General features: G+C 57.4%; 1 protein-coding gene across 2 annotated transcripts in view; it reads left to right on the top strand.

Moving 5' to 3' along the window:
* Positions 1-369: 369 nt before the first annotated feature.
* PDE4C (phosphodiesterase 4C) overlaps positions 370-15,082 on the top strand; it is a 25,887-nt gene continuing 11,174 nt past the window's right edge. The window contains exons 1-7 of one of the 2 annotated variants that reach the window (XM_037728778.1): positions 370-1,077; positions 12,439-12,630; positions 13,692-13,728; positions 13,811-13,884; positions 14,176-14,228; positions 14,591-14,703; positions 14,787-14,880. In XM_037728778.1, coding sequence (XP_037584706.1) covers positions 836-1,077; positions 12,439-12,630; positions 13,692-13,728; positions 13,811-13,884; positions 14,176-14,228; positions 14,591-14,703; positions 14,787-14,880 — 805 coding nt within the window. In that variant the 5' untranslated portion in view covers positions 370-835. Of the gene's footprint in view, positions 1,078-8,603; positions 8,804-12,438; positions 12,631-13,691; positions 13,729-13,810; positions 13,885-14,175; positions 14,229-14,590; positions 14,704-14,786; positions 14,881-15,082 lie in introns of those variants that run through there. The other variant, XM_017501286.2, reaches the window with a different exon arrangement.

The raw sequence follows: 15,082 nt of genomic DNA, 5'->3' as shown, positions 1-15,082 counted from the left end.
CCCCGTCACAGCCTTGCCAATTTCCCTGTCCTTCTCAGCTCCCTCCCTGGCATGGGTGGGCGTTGCGTTTTAGGGCTCCAAAGAGACCCCTTCTGGGGCTGAACCGCAGAGCCTACCTTCTGGGCTTGGCAGAAAGACCGCTATCTGTACGTACCTCTGAAGACCAGAGCCCTGATTCTGCTTCCAGACTTCTTGTTGCCACTGTTGCTGGGAAAGGTTGAGGACCCGTCACTGCTCAGGTTTTAGCACCTCCTGGGCAGATGATGCCCTGATCTGGGGGTGCTCCCAAACCCGTCTCCCTCCCCTGCCTTCAGCACCATCCAGTCGCGGACAGCTCGTCGCTGTCTCCCACCCGGAGCTCCTAAATCTACCTTTTTCTCTTTCAACACTGGAGGGAGGGGCAGGGTCTCGGCCCCGGGGGTCTCCTGAAACCCTGTCTCCCTGCCCTCCATTTAGAAGCAATCAGCGAACAGTTTCTGTCTTCTCCACTCCAAGTCCTTGTCTTGGTTCTTTTCCATGCAGCGCTAGCGGGGACGGCAGCCGGTTCTCGGGGCTGGGCGGGCGTCTCTCCAGCCCCTGGCTTCAACACCCCTCGCCACGTTCTTCTCCCCTGTTCTGCCCTTCAGCACCATCAGGGAATCGACAGCTCCTCGGTGTCGGCCCCACCTTGAGCCCCGGGTTCCACCTTCCCTGCTTCAGCACCTCCAGCGCGGACAGCTCCTCGCTGTCGCCTGCACTCCCGGCCCTGGGCCGGACCCGGGCGCAGACGCTCCTCGGCGCCCGCTCAAGGGGACGACTCCTGCTCCCGGCTATCCCAGACCCCTTTCTCTGGCGCATGGAGACCCTGGGGGTCGGCGAAGGGGCAGAGGCGTGCAGCAGGTTGAGTCGCCCTCGCGGCCGCCAAGGCACGGCCAGGGCCCCGAAGCACCTGTGGCGGCAACCCCGGCGCCCCATCCGCATCCAACAGCGCTTCCATTCGGACCCAGAGAAGTCCGCGGGCTGCCGCGAGCAGGACCTGAGCCCGCGGCCCGGGCTCAGGAAGTCGCGGCTGTCCTGGCCCATTTCCTCCTGCAGGCGGTAGGTGGCCGGGGCAGGGCCCTCCTGCAGCGCGGGGGAGGGGCGCGCGGGGCCTGGCGGGAGTGGGGGAGGGTCTCTGCTGCTTGGCTGAGGCTGGCGCTTGGAAGGAAAAAGCTATTTCTACGTCGGGGTGGAGCTGAGGGTGCTGGTGTCATCACGGCTTGTGGGTCTGCGTTCATGCTTGGGTATGAGTCCATGTGTCCCCAGGCAGTTGTGGGTGTACCGGTGTGTCTCCCCTTGTGGTGCCTGTAGGTGTGTGGCTGAGTGTAACTGCCCCTGCGCTAACACAGCTGGGGGTCCGAAGGTTTTCTGAACCGAGGAATGTCCGCAGGGCTGTGGGGGAGGTTTGCGACCACCTCAAACACCTGAGGTAACCCTGGGGTGCTTGGATATAAATACACACACACACACACACACACACACACACACACGTTTTTATTTTTGAGACAGACTCTCACTTTGTCACCCAGGTAGAAGTGCACTGTCTTGATCACTGCTCACTGCAATCTCTGCCTCCCGGGCTCAAGCCATCCTCCCACCTCAGTCTCTTGAGTAGCTGGGACTACAGGGGCATGTCACCACCCCCAGCTAATTTTTGTGTTTTTGCTAGAGGTGGGGTTTCACCATGTTGCCCAGGCTGGTCTTGAACTCTTGGCCTCAAACGATCCTCCTGCCTTAGTCCCAAAGTACTAGGATTACATGTGTAAGCCACTGCACCCAGCCTATTTAATATATTATAGATATAAAAAGGCCAGGGCAGGCTGCCACCAGTGTTGGGGGGAGAAGCCTCCTCTTGCTCCCTCCCCCACCTCCACTCCCTCATTCCACCCTGCTCCCCTGTGGGAGGAAGGGAAGTCCCTTGGGAAGCTTGTGGACAGGAGGTTTCTTTCACTTAAGTAAGGAGGGGCTGTTCCTTCTGTTTCGTGTAAGCTGAGTGGGGTGGGGTTCAAACAGAGACAGAAGAGACTCATAAAGTAGAATTCCCAGGAGGCCCGACCTGTGCGACCCCTGGTTGTGGGACCCCAACCCACGGAGGCAGGCACCCAGTAGACACGAGGCAGGACGCGTGGTGGCCGGTACCGACTTTATTGGGATCTCCGGGCGACTCAGACGGACGGGGATGAATCGCGCGTGCTTTCCTTGTTCGGTCGGTTTTATAGGGGCAGAGGGCCTGGGGCGGTGGGAGAGCAGGGGTGGCGGGTGATGATTGGTTAGGTGGTTGCTAGGCGGAAGGGGCTGGAGTTCCTTCAGTCGGGGGCATTGTGCCGAGTCACATAAGGAAGTTAAGCTCCTTCCATGTGGCTGGGGGATGGGGCCAGAGGGGCCTTCTACCAGACACGACCTAAGTGTCTCCAGCTACCAGGTGGAGGCTCCAGGGCCAGGGAGGAGGGTCCAGGAATTCCAAGTCCTCCTTAGGTTGGAGGGGAGCTAAGTCAGTGGGACCAGCGGCCCAGGTTTCAGTCCAGTCCAGGGTGTCCTCGGATGAGTTGCTTCCCTGCTCTGGAGCTTGGCTTTATCGCGTCCTAGTGCACGGACCCCCCCTCCCCCCCCACCCAGGGGCTACTGGCTTCTGACTCTGTCAGCAAGCCTGGTCTCTCACCCCCAGCCTGGCCCTCCAGCAGCCTGGGAGGCATCTGGTGCAGTCCGGAGGGGTTGGGGCTGTTCTCAGGTGACCCAGGAGCTCCTTCCCCCTCCCTGCCTTCTAGCCCCGCCTGCCCTCTCCCTGCTGGTGACTCATAACTTTCCATTTTCAAGAAAGAACAAGCAGAGCCTTGGTGTGAGCTTGTCTAGGGGAAGCCCCCGCTTGGCTCTGGGAGGCAGGAGCGGTGGATTGGGTGTCCCTCTGCACGGGTGTGTGTGCACACACCTGTTGTGCTGTACCTCATATGCACTGCAGTCACACATATGTGGATGTGTATGCAGTGGCCCACTTTGCTTGTTCACGCTGATGTGGGAGGGAGGGGTTCACGGGGTGGGGAGGGGAAGACCGGGGAAATTGAGCTCAAGGCCAGGCCCCAAAGCCAACCTGCTGGGTGCTATTGAGCAAGCGGTGGTGCCTCCCAGAGCCTCAGCGTCTTCATCAGTGAGATGAACATTGTGTGCCAGAGCCTGGTACACACAGGGTCCCCAGCTTGAGGCTCTTTTCCCAGCCCTAAAAACTGTTGGAGCTGTGTTTCTCCACAGCCCTAGATGGATCACAGGGGTCTGGGAGAGTCCAAGCATTTTTCTTTTTTGAGATGAAGTTTCACTCTGTTGCCCAGGCTGGAGTGCAATGGCATGATCTCAGCTCACTGCACCCTCTGTCTCCTGGGTTCAAGTGATCCTCCTGCCTAAGTCTCCCAAGTAGCTGGGATTACAGGCGTGTGACCCATGCCTGGCTATTTTTGTGTATGTGTAGTAGATGGGGGTTTCATCATGTTGGCCAGGCTGGACTTGAACTCCTGACCTCAGGTGATCCACCTGCCTCAGCCTCCCAGAGTGCTGGAATTACAGGCGTGAGCAACCGTGCTAGCATTTTGTTGAGAAGGCATTTAAACACCTACTGGGTGGCAGGCCCTGTGTTGGGAACACAACCATGGACCAAGAAGCTGTGTCCCCCAGGCTGATGGTGGAGACAGACTCATCCCAGGTGGAGAAGGCACATGGTGATGGGGAAAGATCAGGGAACAAATCCAGAGGAGACTCCTGACCCAGCAGCGGGGTGGGATTCAGGGAGGACTGCTTGAAAGAAGTGACATCTAAGCTTAGCCTGCAGAAGGAAAGAGGTCAGCTAGGGTGAGTAAAGGGAAGGGTATTCTAAGTAGAAGGAACAGAATGTGCAAAGCCTCAGACTCAAGAGGATCAGGCATGTGAGGAGCTGAAAACAGATCAGTGTGGCTGGAGGATGGGAGGAGAGGCTCTCTGTTTGTGCTACAAGCACTTATTTATTTATTATTCTTTTTAGACGGAGTCTCTCACTCTGGGCTGGGGTGCAGTGGCATAATCTCAGTTCACTGCAACCTCCACCTCCCAGGTTCAAGCGATTCTCCTGCCTCAGTCTCCCCAGTAGCTGGGATTACAGGTGACCACCACACCTGGCTAATATTTGTATTTTTAGTAGAGACGGGGTTTCGCTATGTTGCCCAGGCTGGTCTCAAACTCTTGACCTCAAGGGATTCACACACCTTGGCCTCCCAGAGTGCTGGGATTACAGGGATGAGCCACCACTAAGTGCAAGTACTGAGGGAACAGCAGGGAACGAGGCAGATCTGGCCTTGTTCTTGAGGGACTCACAGGCAAATAATCATGACAATAAATGTGAAGTCGTACCCATGACTGGAGGGTTCTCTGAGGCATTTACCTGGCTAGTCAGGGAGGGCCTCTTGGAGGAGGTGACTCTCTGACTGTAACCCAAAAGACGTAGTAGCAGGGGACAGGCATTCAGACAAGGGCCATGGGGTGGGAATAAGTCTGGCTGATTCGGGGAACAGCAAGGAGTGGGGAGAGGCTGGAACAGAGGAAGCCAAGAGAAGTGAGGCAGGGATGGGCCACATGAGGCCTCTAGGGAGGTGTGAATTCAGATCTGAGGGCAATGGGGGGCTATGGGAGGGGCTGGAGCAAAGGAGTGTGTGATTTGACCTATGTGAGCATCTATGCATGTGACTCGGGCCCCACCCTCCTCATTCTGGTTGACCCCTCCCTCTCCACGTCTTAGTTTACTCATCTATAAAATGGGCAAAAAACATCCAGTTAAAAAAAAAAAAATCTCTCTGGGGCCACCTGGTGGTGGTAGAGAAAAGTGTCTGCCCAGAGAAGGGACATGCAAAAGGCACCTTTGGCTCACACCTTTTTTTCTTTTTTCTTTTTTTTTTCCTTTTAAAGACGGGGTTTCACCATGTTGGTCAGGCTGATCTTGAACTCCCAACCTCAGGTGATCCGCCCGCCTTGGCCTCCAAAGTGCTTGGATTACAGGTGTGAGCCACCACGCCCGGCCACATTTTTTTTTTTTTTAAGACAGAGTGTCACTCTGTCGCCCAGGCTGGAGTGCAGTGGCATGATCTTGGCTTACTGCAACCTCCCGCTCTTGGGTTCAAGCAATTCTCCTGCCTCAGCCTCCTGAGTAGCTGGGACTACAGGCGTGTGCCTCCCACCAAGCTAATTTTTGTATTTTTAGTAAAGATGGGGTTTCATCATGTTGGCCAGACTGATCTCAAATTCCTGACCTCGTGATCCACCTGCCTCAGCCTCCCAAAGTTGGGAGGTCAGGAGTTCGAGACCAGCCTGGCCAACATGGTGAAACCCCATCTCTACTGAAAACACAAAAATTAGCCATGCGTGGTGTCACGCACCTATAGTCCCAGCTATTTGGGAGGTTGAGGCAGGAGCAGGAAAACTGCTTGAACCTGGGAAGCAGAGGTTGCAGTGAGCCAAGATCGCGACATTGCACTCCAGCCTGGGTGGCAGAGTGAAATTGTGTCTCAAAAAAATTAAGGCCTGACACTGTGGCTCACGCCTGTAATCCCAGCAATTTGGGAGGCAGAGGCAGGTGGATCACCTGAAGTCAGAAGTTTAAGACCAGCCAGACCAGCATGGTGAACCCCCACTCTCTACTAACTACAAAAAAAATTAGTCGGGCGTGGTGGCATGTCCCTGTAATCCCAGTTAGTTGGGAGGCTGAGGCAGGAGAATCGCTTGAACCTGGGAGGCAGAGGTTATAGTGAGCCAAGATTGCGCCATTGCCCTTCAGCCTGGGCAACAGGAGTGAAACTCCATCTCAAAATATATATATACAATAAACTACAATTAAAAACAAAAATAGAGGCCAGGCGCGGTGGCTCAAGCCTGTAATCCCAGCACTGTGGGAGGCCGAGGCGGGTGGATCACGAGGTCAAGAGATCGAGACCATCCTGGTCAACATGGTGAAACCCCGTCTCTACTAAAAATACAAAAAATTAGCTGGGCATGGTGGCGTGTGCCTGTAATCCCAGCTACTCAGGAGGCTGAGGCAGGAGAATTGCCTGAACCCAGGAGGCGGAGGTTGCGGTGAGCCGAGATCGCGCCATTGCACTCCAGCCTGGGTAACAAGAGCGAAACTCCGTCTCAAAAAATAAATAAATAAATAAATAAAAAATAAAGGCACCTGAGACTACTGGGCAGCTCTCCCGGCCATGCAGTAATGCAGGGATGGGGTGGGGGTGGGGTGTTTCTCTCCAAGCCTCTTTCAGCTTTGTCCCGTTCCCAGTGGGGCTTGGAGGCCCTCCCAGGATCAAGTAGGGGCCAAGCTTCTCCATCCCAACAGATATTAATTAACACCTTCCTGTTAGAAATAAGTTAAAGCTATGAGTGAAACATTAATAGTAAAACTATTGATAAAATATTAACGTGAGTGTTCCCCCTGGAACTTCAGAGGGGATGAAGTGAGTTAACCATTCAGTGGGGGAGGACCCAGGCCGGGAAGAACGCTGTCTGCCTGGATTCCAATGACCCCAATCTTGCACCTTATGGCTGTGTGTCCCTGGGCAAATGACTGTGCCTCTCTGTGCCTCAGTAGCCCCATCCTTGAAATGGGAATAGTTATCCACACTTGATAGGTTTCCTCTGAAAATCCAATGACTTTCACCTTCACAGCTGTTGGCTGAGTGCCGCGTGTTTTTGAAGCACTCTGTTTATGTCATGAGTCTTAGCCTCCTATTTTTTTTTTTTTTCAAGAGAGCTTCAAAGCTACTGCAAATCAAAAGCCTCTTATTTTATGTCTGTGACTTTGGGGCAGGGGTAGAATCACTCTGTGCCTCAGTTTCTCCTTGGGGACATGCAATCATTGTCACCTCTCTCACGGTGGCGGGGAGGTGGTGTCAAGACTGCTCAGAACTTGGCTCCAGTGTCCCCACTAGGCCAATCCTAGTAGCCTCTGTCCCCTAGGGATGGCTATAATTAGGTCTGCCCCAGCAGCCACAGATGGTATTTTTGTCTTGGGGACAGAGAGGTCTGGTTCCCACCAGGTGTCTGGTTGCAAAGCTGCAGGGTGTTAGGGGGGCTTCCTGGCCGGATACCTGAGGCTCTCTGTCTTTCTGGGCTGTGTGACCCCTCCTCAGAGCCTCTGTTTTCTCATCTGTACAATGGGGAGAATCTCATGTATCTGGCCTTAGCAGGGTTGCCTCAGGATCTCCTATGGAAGCCCTGATCAATGGGGCTTCTCCAGGACTGCCAGAAACATGGGTACCGTGTGTGGGGACACCAAGACTGAGGCAGCTCAGGCAAGGCCTAGGATGAGAGACAGAGGTTATTCCACAGCAAGGGGCATGGTGAGGCCTCAGCTGCTGGGAGGTCCCCCGGGCCTCTGCCTGTGACAGGGATGTTTCTGGGTCCTTCCTCCATGTGTGACACATGCTAAGCCTTGGTTTCCTTTTCTGCAGACTGGAACAAGGCCAGCCCGATCCCAACATTCCAAGGGTAGAGCACCTGGTACAGACTCTTGGAATCTTCCCAGACACAAGAGCCTCCCTCCCCCTGCTGCCGCAATCTTGGGACAGTGAGGTCCCTCCGAGGGCAGGGGTGGGCGGCTGAGGCTTCGCAGGACGGAAGGCTTGGCGGAGGTGGTGTGCGGATGTTTGTCCAGGATGAGACAGCAGGAGAGGCGAAGACATCCAGAGACAGGGCCTGGGGAATGTCAGAGCAGGTGCGGGGTCACGTGGGGACTCGCGTGGTGGGGTGCCGGGAGAGGGGAACCTGAGTTTGAGTCTCACTGCCCTGCAGCAAAGACCCATGCCTGTGCCCGCTTCCATGGAAGCCTCAGTTTCCCCACTTGGCAAAGATTAAGGGTTTATAGTTTCTGGTGGGCTGTTTGGTGGCACTGGGCCTCAGTTTCTCCATCTGAAAAATGGGTAGAGGAAGATTGGAAACATTGGGTGAGATCAGACATTGGCAAGCTGTATGTCTCGATGACACCCTCATAATGGAAGGCAGGACAGCTGTTTCTCTCGACACCTTCCTTTCTGACTCCCTCATTTTATACCTTTTAGCAGTTATCGGCCCAGCAAGCTTCACTAACCACGGGTGTTCAGAGGATGGCTGAGAAAGACCCAGGCTCTGGGATCTTAGGGGCAGCCTCCTAAAGTGGTGTAGTTGGGCCAGATACAGGCCCACACCTGTAATCCCAGCACTTTCGGAGGCTGAGGCAGGAGGATCACTTGAGTCCAGGAGTTCGAGACGAGCCTGGGCAACATAAGGAAACCCCTTCTCTCCAGAAAATACATTAGCCTGGGTGTGGGAGCGTGCATCCCAGCTACTCGGGAGGCCGTGGTAGGAGGATCCCTTGAGCCCAGGAGGCTGAGGTTGCAACGAGCTAGGATTGTGCCACCGCACTCCAGCCTGGGCAACACAGTGAAATCCTTTCTCAAAAAAAAAAAAAAAGGAGCAGAGAGTTGCGTTTGACTCCATGCCTCAGTTTCCCTGTTTGTCCCGAGGGTCGTCATGGAGCCGTCGCAGCGCGAGGCGGGGCCGATGCGCCCTTTGCCCCCTCCCCGCTGGGCTCCGCCCCTGCAGCTGTCCAGAAAAGGTCCCACGCAGCCGGCTCTCCCTCCAGCCTCCACGCGGTCTTGGCGATGCAGGGCCCCCCCGCGCCTGCCCCGGCCCCCGGGCCCGGCTCCCCTCGGGGCTCCCCGCGCGGTTCCCCGGGGCTCTTCAGGAAGCTTTTGGTGAATCAGAGCATCCGCCTGCAGCGGCGCTTCACGGTGGCCCATCCGCTGTGGTGAGGCGGGACAGAGGGCCTGGCAGGGTCACCGGGACGCCCGGTGCGGAGGTGGGAAGGGCAGGGACAGGGACAAGGGCAGGGACAGCTGAGGCCGGGGCCGGGGTCAGGGCATGGACGCTCTGCGTCTCCCTCGCTTTCTCTGTATCCTTCTCCCCCTATCCTACTCCTGTCTTGCAGTTGGCGACTCTGTCTCTCTCTGTCTCTGTCTGTCTCCACCCGCCGCCTGAACACAGGCCCAGGGGACCAGCCGTCTGTCCGCTTCCAGCTGTGCGGCCCAGAGTGGGACGGGCTGAGGCTCACGTCTCCTCCTGACCCTCGCTGGCCTGGGGCAGGCAGGCTGTGCGTCCAGGCAGTGGGAGGAGGGGGAAGGGGCACCCCTCCCCTTGGCGTTCCCTCCCGCCACCATCCCGTCCCCGTGCCAGCAAAGAGATGTCCTGGGGACCTCACAAGGAACCCTGGGTGTCCACAGAGGAAGACCTGAATTGATGGGGTTTTCGAGGCAGGGTGTTCGGGAGCCCCAGGCTGAGCGCGCGCCCGCTCCCCGCAGCTGCTTGCGCTGCATCCTCGAAGCACCCGGTCCATCCCTCTGGGTTCGAATCCCTGCCTCTCCAGAAACGGCTGTTAACTCGTGGGGCGGGGTGCCGGCGAGGCTGGGGTTCGGAGTGGGGCTTGTGGGCGCCGACTGTGGCTGGCACCCTGCGCTCGGTCCGCGCCGAATTGGCACCCACTTTGCCACGCAGTCTGGCTGAGAGGGGAGGTCCCCTTGTAAGGTTACAGCTGGGGTTGGAAGGAGACGACGTGATCGTGGTTCCTGGTGATTCCATTTCAGCCGGGGAGTAGGGGAGTGGGGGTTCCGAGAGCAACGTGGGGCATCAAACACCAGCGAAGCTCGGTCCCTTCTGAAGGCGCTGGAGAGAGTGCGGGGGCGACGAGGGCGCATCGCGGGTGCCCAGAAGTGAGGATGAACAAGGGCAGGCCCTGCGCAGGCCGGACTCGAACGAATCCAAGTCCGACCTCCCTGCCTCAGTTTACCCGCCTGGCCAAAAGGCAGCGGCGCCGTTCCCACAGCCGGGGCGCCCTACCCCCGCGCCGCCCGCGTCATGGAACCACAGCCTGACCCCGCCGCTCTTGGCTAAGTTTAGAGCAGAAAGAAAAACAGCCTCCCCCGCCCCAAGAAAAACCGGACCCAGCCCTTAACCCTCCGCGCCCGGGATCCGGATTTGCACACCTTGTGGCCGCTCCTGGCCTCAGTTTCCCTATTTGTCTGTAGGCGCGCTTTCCTGGAACCCTTGAGGGAGAGGCGAGAGAGGAGTTGAGGGTCGCCACCCGCATGTCTCTCCACCCGCATTCCCCTCGAGGGGCAGATTTAGGGTAGCGCCGCTTCCAGTACGCCCCTAAGAGCGTCTCCAGTAGCGCCACTGCGCCCACGGCGCGCCCCAGACTGGGCAGGGAAGGGTTAAGAAGCCCCGCCCCTCGGCTGGCCCGGGGCTTTTCCCGGTGCCGCCAAATCCGCTGGAGCCTGACGGAACATGCCGAGCGCGGCCGGTCCCAGTCGGAGATACCCGAAGTAACCCCAGTGTAGCCGTACGTAACCTATATACCCCGCTCGGCCCGAGCGTCACCCGGACTTGTTCGAAGTAGACCGAGTTTAACCGGACTTAGACGAACAAACTCGAACTTATCCGAACTCTCCCGAGCTTAGTCGGACATAACCGAATCCACCCGAACTCTTCAGCGACTCTTCTGGACCAAGTCCAACTCAATGAGATCAGATCCAACTCGGACCCGGTCCTACTTGACTAAGCCGGACCGAATGCTGCCGAATCCCCTACCTCTACCCAGATCTGAGCCTACGCGGGGGTGCCGACCCCGCCCGTAGACTGGGATAGGGTGACCTTTGACCCAAAGTTCATGGCCCGGACCAGCTGGACACTGGTCCTCGGCCGGGAGCTCAGAGCCTCGGGCCGTCCCCGGTGTCTTCCTGTCGGTGCCGCTTCCGCCCGCTCTTCTTGAAAACTCCACCCCCAGGTCACCATCTTGCCCTCTTGTGCCCCAGTCCTTGCCCTAAGCCTTTTTTCTGACCCCTCAGCCCAAAGAGGAGGGGCCAGAGGGTGTGGCCAGAGGGAAGGGCAGGGTTTGAGGGTAGAACCGGACAGGTGGTGTGGAGAAGGAGGAGGGTGCTCCGGGCAGAGGGCACGGCCTGTGCAAAGGCCTGGAGGTGGAAGAGAACAGGCGGAACGTTGGGGCTGAAGATGAAGTCGAGGAGTCGGGGAGCCGAGGACAGGACCCTGCGAGCTGGGGGCGTGGTCGATGGCCATGGGGCGGAGCCTTATGGGCTGAGGGTGGAGCCTGGAGCTCTGGGGGCGTGGCAGGTGGCCAAGGGTGTGGTCAAGTTGGCTGGGAGTGGGGTCTCTCTAGACTGTAAAACGCGCGCCGGAGCTAGGCAGGACCCCGGTCTCCTCCAGGTAGTAGAGCCCAGGAAACTGTTTCCAGTCCACGTGTCTACCATAGGAGCCAGATCTCAGTTGGTCTCTGCAATATGGGCATCCAGCGGCAGTCTTCGGATGTTGTAACCTCCTTGAAGAGCTCTCAGGGATGGGCTACATCATGCACATATTAGAAACAGGGGAGGCCGGGCGCGGTGGCTCACGCCTGTAATCCCAGCACTTTGGGAGGCCGAGGAGGGTGGAATACGAGGTCAGGAGTTCATGAGCAGCCTGGCCAACGTGGTGAGACCCCTGTCTCTACTAAAAAAAACACAAATTAGCTGGGCGTGGTGGCGCGCACCTGTAATCCCAGCTACTCGGGAGGCTGAGGCAGGAGAATTGCTTGAACCGGGGAGGCGGAGGTTGCAGTGAGCCGAGATCGCACCGCCACTGCACTCCAGCGCAGGCAACAGAGAGAGACTCCATCTCAAAAAATAAATAAATAAGAAAAGAAGAAGAAGCGGGGAAGAAAAAAACAGGGGAGGCCAGGTGTAGTGGCTCACGCCTGTAATCCCGACACTTTGGGAAGCTGAGGTGGGAGAATTGCTTGAGGCCAGGAGTTCAAGACCAACCTGAGCAAAATAGTGAGACTCGGTCTCTACAGAAAAAATTAAAAAATTAGCCAAGGCGTGCACCTGTAGTATCAGCTACTCAGGAGGCTGAGAGTGGAGGATGGCTTGAGTTTAGGAGGTCGAGGCTGCAGTGAGCTAGGATCACACCACTGCACTGCAGCCTGGGTGACAGAGTGGGAACCTGTCAAAAGAAAAAAAAAAAAAAAAGGAAAGGGGGGGCAAGCAACTGAGAGAGAGAGAGAGAGAGAGAGAGAGAGAGAGAGAGAGAGAGAGAAAATATATAAAAGAAACAGAGTGGTTGAGGTCCAGAGAAGGGCAATACCTGTCCAGAGCCACACAGCCACTTTGAGGAAGATCTGGAACTCAGGTCCCAGAGTCCAGTGTAGACTTGAAGACCAAAGTGTGAGTGCAGGGTTCCTGACGGTGAGGCTGGGGGCGGGTGAACAGGCTGGAAACCACACCGGCCTCACTGCCAAGCAGCCCCAGGGGAAGACTCACCAGGCCAGGGGCAGGCCGCCACCCAGCACCCCGTTGTCATGACCCTGGTCTCTGACCATGCCTTCTCTCCTTTCAGCTTTGACCTGGAAAATGGGCTGTCGAGTGGGAGGAGCGCCCTGGACCCTCAGTCCAGCCCTGGCCTGGGCCGGGTCATGCAGGCTCCTGTCCACCACAGCCAGAGGCGCGAGTCCTTCCTGTACCGCTCAGATAGCGACTATGATCTCTCACCCAAGGCCATGTCGCGGAACTCCTCTGTGGCCAGCGACCTGTGAGCCTGGGGTTGGTGGGATGACACCTCCTCTACCCTCCCTCCTTCCTTTGTTCCTCTATTCAGCGAGCTCCTTCAAGTAGCCATTTAAGGAGGGTTTTGAAGTTTAAGTAGGAGTTTGCCAGGCAGCTCATTTATTCAATCAAATGTGTGGAGAATGTGGCCTTTTGCTGCGGTGGGGGTGGTAATCCAAAAACATTAAGGTGGTCCGGACACAGTCACTCAAGCCTGTAATCCCAGCACTTTGGGAGGCTGAGGTGGGCGGGCCACTTGAGGTCAGGAGTTTGGCCAGCCTGGCCAACATGGTGAAGCCCCATCTCTACTAAAAAATACAAAAATTAACTTTGGGAGGCCGAGGCGGGTGGATCACGAGGTCAAGAGATCGAGACCATCCTGGTCAACATGGTGAAACCCCGTCTCTACTAAAAATACAAAACATTAGCTGGGCATGGTGGCGCATGCCTGTAATCCCCGCTACTCAGGAGGCTGAGGCAGGAGAATTGCCTGAACCCGGGAGGCGGAGGTTGCGGTGAGCCGAGATCGTGCCATTGCACTCCAGCCTGGGTAACAAGAGTGAAACTCTGTCTCAAAAAAAAAAAAAAAAAATTAGCCAGGCGTGGTGGCACACACCTCCCAGCTACACAGGAGGCTGAGGCATGAGAATCGCTTGAATCCAGGAGGCGGAGGTTGCAGTGACCGGAGATCACACCACTGCACTCCAGCCTGGGCGACAGAGCCAGACTGCCTCAAAAAACACATTAAGGCCAATTAGCAGCAAATGAAGAAATACTTTGATTTGAGCTTCCTAGTGGACATAATGAAAAGGGAAATACCTACTTGCCACTGGGACTCAGTTTCCTCATTTATAAGATGCCAATAAAGTGAGTGAATGGTTGGAGGGGCTTTGGTGGGTCTCAGGGAGAGTCACAGGGGAGCCCAAGGACTAAGAAGGCGCCTGGAGAAGTCCTGAGAGCAGGGCCTCTTCAGCTGAGGGCGTGGTGTGTGTGGGTAAGAGCTGGAAGATGGGAGAGATCTCTTCCTGATGGCCCGTCTCCTCGCAGACATGGAGAAGACATGATTGTGACGCCCTTTGCCCAGGTGGGTATCCTCTCCCCTTCCTGCCCTGACCCTCTCCGGATCCGACCTCTTCTTCCCAACGCCTACCACCGCCTCCCAACAGGTCCTGGCCAGTCTGCGGACGGTTCGGAGCAACGTGGCTGTCCTTGCCCACCAGCAATGCCAAGGAGCAGCCAAGTAGGTAGAGGGCGGGGCGGGGCGGGGGCGGAGCCGGCAGAGACAAGGTGGGCGGGGCGGGGCGGAGCCGGCAGAGACAAGGTGGGCGGGGCGGGGCGGAGCCGGCAGAGACAAGGTGGGCGGGGTGGGGCGGGACCGGAAGATGGCAGAGGCGGGGCCTGGCAGAAAGCGGGCTTCAAATTGAGGCTGGGGCTCTGGCGCCTCCAGGTGGGTGGAAGGGGCGGGACCTGGAAGATTTGGGGGCGGGGCGAGATGGGCGGGGCAGCCACGCCTGAGGCTGCTGTACCGCAGGCCGGGACCCGTCGGAAACCTTTCATCCAGCCATCAGCCCCCTCCGCCTGCAGGTAATACACCTGTTCCTTCCCTCCCCCGCTGAGGACAGCTGGGAGTTTCCTTTCCATAGTGACCTCTCCAGTCCATGAGCCCTTGGACTGGGGCTAATTGTGGCCCCGTCCCCGCAAAAATCAGACAATAACACCCTCGGGGATGGACCCCACCACAACCATATTACACATGGGGAGGCTGAGGCCCACAGACCTGCTCATGGTCACACGGTCACATAGTCACTTAGGGGACAGATCTGGAACTTGAGTCCAGGGGTCCTGGGGGGCCCCAGTTTCAGGGTCCAGATGCAGAGACGAAGGCGTGAGGGGCGTGGGGCCCCCGAGCGGGGGTGGGGCAGGCCCCTGACTGCCTCGGCTCCCAGAGGACACGGGGCAGAAGCTGGCATTGGAGACGCTAGACGAGCTGGACTGGTGCTTGGATCAGCTGGAGACTCTGCAGACCCGGCACTCGGTGGGGGAGATGGCTTCCAACAAGGTGAGCAGGGGCAGATGGCTGAGCCCACCTGCCTTGGCCCACGGTGCCCCATGGTCACTGTCTTCACCTTCCCTCCACCCCAGTTCAAGCGGATCCTGAATCGGGAGTTGACCCACCTGTCCGAAACCAGCCGCTCCGGGAACCAGGTGTCCGAGTACATCTCCCAGACCTTCCTGGGTGAGCTTTGTTGAGTCACTGCCTGGACAAGATTACAGGAGTACTAAGAAACTAGAGGCAGAAAGGTTTCTGGCCGGGCGCGGTGGCTCACACCTGTAATCCCAGCACTTTGGGAGGCCGAAGCGGGCGGATTACGAGGTCAGGAGTTTGAAGTCAGCCTGGCCAACATAGTGAAACCCCGTCTCTACTAAAAATACAAAAA

This window comes from Cebus imitator, unplaced genomic scaffold, assembly GCF_001604975.1.
Source record: "Cebus imitator isolate Cc_AM_T3 unplaced genomic scaffold, Cebus_imitator-1.0 Scaffold280, whole genome shotgun sequence".
NCBI classification, from domain to species: Eukaryota; Metazoa; Chordata; class Mammalia; order Primates; family Cebidae; genus Cebus; species Cebus imitator.
The sequence above is the reverse complement of the archived record's forward strand: the minus strand, read 5'-3'. Positions and strand labels throughout refer to the sequence as shown.